The 6,554-nt window shown below is 37.4% G+C and overlaps 1 protein-coding gene across 1 annotated transcript; it reads left to right on the forward strand.

The window, feature by feature from the left end:
* The first annotated feature begins 751 nt into the window (after nucleotides 1-751).
* On the forward strand, nucleotides 752-5,816 carry LOC143275474 (uncharacterized). The gene is made up of 2 exons (XM_076579622.1): nucleotides 752-1,029; nucleotides 3,875-5,816. Exons 1-2 carry the CDS (start codon nucleotides 883-885, stop codon nucleotides 4,031-4,033), a joined length of 306 nt encoding a protein of 101 aa, XP_076435737.1. The 5' UTR covers nucleotides 752-882; the 3' UTR covers nucleotides 4,034-5,816.
* Nucleotides 5,817-6,554: the final 738 nt, after the last annotated feature.

Consider the following 6,554-nt stretch of genomic DNA (forward strand, 5'->3'; position numbering starts at 1 on the left):
GAGTGTATATATACATACATACACACATACATATATATATATGTATGTATGTATTTTGTATTTCTTTTTATCACAACAGATTTCTCTGTGTGAAATTCGGGCTGCTCTCCCCAGGGAGAGCGCGTCGCTACACTACAGCGCCACCCTTTTTTTTTTTCTTTTTTTTTTTTTTTCCTGCGTGCAGTTTTATTTGTTTTTCCTATTGAAGTGGATTTTTCTACAGAATTTTGCCAGGAGCAACCCTTTTGTTGCCGTGGGTTCTTTTACGTGCGCAGAGTGCATGCTGCACACGGGACCTCGGTTTATCGTCTCATCCAAATGATTAGTGTCCAGACCACCACTCAAGGTCTAGTGGAGGGGGAGGTTTTCAGTGGCTCGTGTGTGTGCGTGCGTGTGTGTGTGTGTGTTTGTGTGTGTGTGTTAGTAGCTTTCTCTGAACCGGGAACTGAACCTCGCACAGAAGTATATATCCATGGCATTCAGGAAGAAAACAGGTAACCGAGACACATCCACGTTCAGAAATAATGAACTGCAAGAGACTTTCTACTGTATCACAGACTAGGTATCCGATAAAGAAGTTTAAACTGAAATTAATTACGCCGGCGAACAAAAACTCGCACTCAACCGAGTGACTCGGACGCGAGCTGTGATATAAGCGACCGACGCACAGACGAGTTAGACACGAACTGACGCCCAGATAGCCGTAAGCACGCACACTCAAACCATGATTCTGAGGCGGCGCCTTCTCATTGCGTAGAATTCTCATTTTGACGACAGATCAGCGACTTCCTGGCGGAGCTGGAGCACTACATCAACAAGATCTACGACCTGAAGATCCTCTCCGACTTCCTGGCCTACGACAGGGCGCGCCGCCACGGCGATATGCCTCCGCCTCCGGAACCGATGCCTCCACGACAGGCTGTGGTGCAGCGTGTCGTCGTGATGCCTCCGCAGTTCGAAGAGGAGGAAGACGCGGACGAAAGCGGCCTGCCTACCGAGGCGGCTTTCCGCCCGCTTACCTTAAGCGAGGTAGGTTCTGTCGGTTACTCTTCAGTGTGTCCGGTGTTGTGAGCCACTTGGGAATTATATCGCCTGAGGGGCGTTTTCTTGTTTGTTTGTTTGTTTGTTTGGGCCGTCGGGAATCATTTTTACATGTTTTGTGTGTGTGTGTGGTGTGTGTGTGTGTGTGTGTGCGTTCGGGGGGGGGGGGCGTGGGGGGGGGGGATGGGGGGGGGGGGGGTTGGCGACTCGGACATGGAGCCAACTTGTATGACTGAGATGAGGCCTCACTCACACAAACACACACACACACGCACGCACGCACGCACACACGCACACACACAAACGCCCGCGCGCACACACACACACACGCACACACAAACACAGCATGCACGCACACAGGCACACATGCAAGCACACGAGCATGCACACACACACATACACACACACACACACACGAGCCACTGAAAGCCTCTAGCAAAAGGATCATCCCTAGAAACATTCTGAAGAAGAAAAAAAAATCCACTTTGATAGCAAAACAAATACACTTGCTAGCAAAACAAAAGAAAAAAAAATCTTGCCCCCCCCCCCACGCCCCCCCCCCAAAAAAAAGAGAAAAAAAAACGGTGGCACTGCACAGCAAGAACATGCTCTCCCTAAAGACAGTAGCCCGAAGTTCACAGGGAAATCTCTTGTGACAAAATGTAATACAGTTCAATACAAGTTATAACACAACACCATACAATACAATGCAATGTAACACAATACAACACGATGCAATACAATACGATACAATGCAATACAAAGCAATGCAATACAATACAATATGATACAATACAATGCAATACAATACAATATGATACAATGCAATACAATACAATATGATACAATGCATTACAATGCAATGCAATACAACATGATACAATGTAATACAAAACAAAGCAATGCAATTCAATACAACACAATTCAATACAACACAATGCGTTGCAATGCAATACAGTGCAAGACGATGCAATACAACACAACACAATATAACACAGTGCAATGCAGTACAACACAACACAATGCAATACAACACAACACAACACAATATAACATGATACAACAAAATGCATTGCAGTGCAATACAGTACAACACAATGCAACACAACGCAATGCAATACAATACAATGCAATACAACACAACACAATGCAATACAACACAACACAACACTGCAATACAATACAATACAATCCAGCACAATCCAACACAATACAATACAAAAAATGCAGCACCGTCAACACAATACAAAACATTCCTGATACAATACAATACAATCAGTACAATACAATCCAGCACAATCCAACACAATACAATACAATGCAAAAAATGCAGCACCATCAATACAATGCAAAACATTCCTGATACAATACAATACAGTCGATACAATACAATACAATCCAGCACAATCCAATCCAATACAATACAAAAAATGCAGCACCGTCAACACAATACAAAACATTCCTGATACAATACAATACAATACAATACAGTCGATACAATCCAGCACAATACAATACAAAAAATGCAGCACCATCAACACAATACAAAACATTCCTGATACAATACAATACAATCAATACAATACAGTACAATACAATACAGCACAATCCAACACAATACAATACAATACAAAAAATGCAGCACCGTCAACACAATACAAAACATTCCTGATACAATACAATACAGTCAATACAATACAATACAGTACAATCCAGCACAATCCAACACAATACAATACAATACAAAAAATGCAGCACCGTCAACACAATACAAAACATTCCTGATACAATACAATACAATCGATACAATACAATACAATACAATCCAGCACAATCCAACACAATACAATACAATACAAAAAATGCAGCACCGTCAACACAATACAAAACATTCCTGATACAGTACAATACAATCAATACAATACAGTATAATACAATACAATCCAGCACGATCCAACACAATACAATGCAAAAAATGCAGCACCGTCAACACAATACAAAACATTCCTGATACAGTACAATACAATCGATACAATACAGTACAATACAATACAATACAATCCAGCACAATCCAACACAATACAATACAATACAATACAGAAAATGCAGCACCGTCAACACAATACAAAACATTCCTGATACAATACAATCGATACAATACAGTATAATACAATACAATCCAGCACGATCCAACACAATACAATACAATGCAAAAAATGCAGCACCGTCAACACAATACAAAACATTCCTGATACAATACAATACAATCGATACAGTACAGTACAATACAATACAATACAATCCAGCACAATCCAATACAATACAAAAAATGCAGCACCGTCAACACAATACAAAACATTCCTGATACAGTACAATACAATCGATACAATACAGTACAATACAATACAATCCAGCACAATCCAACACAATACAATACAATACAATACAGAAAATGCAGCACCGTCAACACAATACAAAACATTCCTGATACAATACAATCGATACAATACAGTATAATACAATACAATCCAGCACGATCCAACACAATACAATACAATGCAAAAAATGCAGCACCATCAACACAATACAAAACATTCCTGATACAGTACAATACAATACAATTGATACAATACAGTACAATACAATACAATACATTCCAGCACAATACAATACAATACAATACAATACAAAAAATGCAGCACCGTCAACACAATACAAAACATTCCTGATACAATACAATTTAATACAATCGATACAATACAATACAATCGATACAATACAATACAATCAATACAATACAATACAATACAACATATATGTGTGTGTCCCACAGATCAGCCGTCACGTGGAAGAGAACCTGGAGGAACGGGAGAGGAGGGAGGAGATGGGAACCCACATTCCCTCCCCTACCATGACCGACGCCACCAGTACCGCTATCGGGGACATGCCGCTGTCCCCCGTCGTCCCTCACACATCTGTGGAGAACTACTGATCACCTCCGCTTCTTCTTTCTTTGTGGATTTATTGATTTATTATTATTATTATTATTATCATTATTATTGTTTTTATTATCGTTATCATTATAACTATTGTTATAATTAACATAATTATTTATATATTTACTATTTATTTATTTATTTCAGATTTATTTCAGACACTCCCCCTCTTCCCTGTTGTCCCGCCTGCATTTGGCCATCTCTGTCTCCTAGTTTTTCTTGAATCTTACTAATTTAATCTCTCTTTTTTTCTTTTTTTTTTTCTTTCTTTCTTGTGTAAATTACTTTTCTGTCACAACCAATCAAGGGTGTGATATCATAAACAGAAAAAACAGTGTGCAGAAAATGTTTTCTGTGATAATAAAGACAGAGAACAAAACAGCAACAACAACAACAGACATATAAGATATGCCTGTATATCACATATTTTCTTTTTACATTTTATATTTTGTAAACACTTTCTGATGCTTTTGTGTGTGGTGTATTATTATTAATTAACAATGACTTCTACGATAATTGATATTCAGCTTATAACTTTTTGCAAATTCATTTCGGTACAAATTCATTCTGAAATCTCTTATGTACACTTGTAATAATAATAATAATAAGATATATATATATATATATATATATATATACATAACTTTTTTTGGTATTATTGTTTTGTTTTGTTTTGTTTTTCCCCAAAACAACTGTCCTACATAGTTGTTTTAATGGCTGTTTTTAAGGAAATATCTGAAACTCATCAGAGACATGACACGAAAACACTTTCAGACATAATCATATTCTGAAGAAATAACAACAGCAAACTTTCACATGCTCTGGGAAAAATATGTCAAGCATAGTTTATATATATATTGACAGTTTTAGAGAAAAGAACAACAATAATTATGCACAAGTACGTGTTTCTAATAACGGTTGTTTTATATTCATGTCTTTTGAAAAAATTTTCTTTTCCACAATTTTTTTTTAATGCCTTTTGAAATGTATTTTATTTTCACAAACTTGTTTATGTTTTTATGCCTTTTGAAACTATTTTTCTTCCCCGTCCATATTTGATAGTATTCTATATAATTGTATGTATACAGTGCACAAAATAAACATCAAAGCACACTGACTACTGACCTGCTAAGGACTTTTTTTTTGTTTTGGTTTTATCAGTTTTTATTACGCACTGGTGAAATTTGAATTTTGACACACTTTGATGATTTTAGCTGCACTGATTGACCGCAGTTTTCTGTCTATCATGTTTGTTACATTTTACACCTTTTTTTTTTTTTCCTGTCATGACTTGCTTTTGAATGAATAAAGATTGATAAAAAGAGAACTTTTAGGCATGCTATGTACTGTGAATTATTGGGAAATGTTGGAGCATTCTGAGCTTTTGAGGGAGATGGCATTGTCAGTGAAGCACCACCTTTTTTTTAATTTCTTCTTTTTTTTCTGTCTGCAAATGTATTTGTTTTAACTATCAAAGTAGATTTTTATACAAACTTCTGTTAGGGACAACCCTTCAATCTGTTGTTGTGGTTTTTTTGGTTTTTTTGTTGTTGTTGTTGTTGTTTTTTGCAGGCGTTACAGCGAAGTAGAAATTAAGATATTAATAAGCAAAGAATAATGCTAGGTTCATGGCACTACAAAACTGATATAGTCCAACTGACGCAGACACACACTACTGGACCATGCATGTAATAAAGTGTGAACATGCATCCAACACATATAGTGCTTATAAAATACAACATTACTGAGATCATGTAATCATACACATGCACCACATAATTTTCTTTCCCCCCTCTCACACACACATACCTCCAGAGCACCCCATTAGGACTCAAGTGTCCCAGGCTCAATTCCTGAAAGGCCTGATTGAGTTGCTTACTCCCCAAATATACATAATTTATTAAATATAGTGGTCTGAGTGCTAGTCCTTTAAACTGACACAATATACAGCAATGTATGAATATGACACATACATGTGAAATACTCATGGCAACAAGAGAGTTGTCCTTGGGAAAATATTGTAAAAAAATACACGCATTATATATTATTGTATAACGCATACACTCATGCACATACATGCCACACACACACACACACACACACACACACACACACACAAAGAGGAAGGATGGCACCTGACAATGTCAGTGCTCAGCAATCTCCTATAAATATCTTCAAGAAAAAAACAACAACTAAATGTTTAAGCAGAGAAATCCGTCGACCAGTGTAACAGAACTTAAATACGATACACAATTGACATGAACACGCATACATGTACGCAAAATAATGTGCACAAAGGTCAAAGCAAACTCCATCACCCTTCTCATATAACATTGCAATGTATTCAGAATAATGTGAGCGCATGCACAACCCGTGTATGATTATCAGCAAAATTGAATGTTTAACACACATGCTGTACTTTTAGTCACGCGTGTATGCTAACACACACACACACACACACACACTCTTTTCGACAATGATTGGGCTATCCAGGTCGAAAAGGCGGGAAACGTTTTT

This window comes from Babylonia areolata, chromosome 30 (genome assembly GCF_041734735.1).
Source record: "Babylonia areolata isolate BAREFJ2019XMU chromosome 30, ASM4173473v1, whole genome shotgun sequence".
NCBI lineage: Eukaryota > Metazoa > Mollusca > Gastropoda > Neogastropoda > Buccinidae > Babylonia > Babylonia areolata.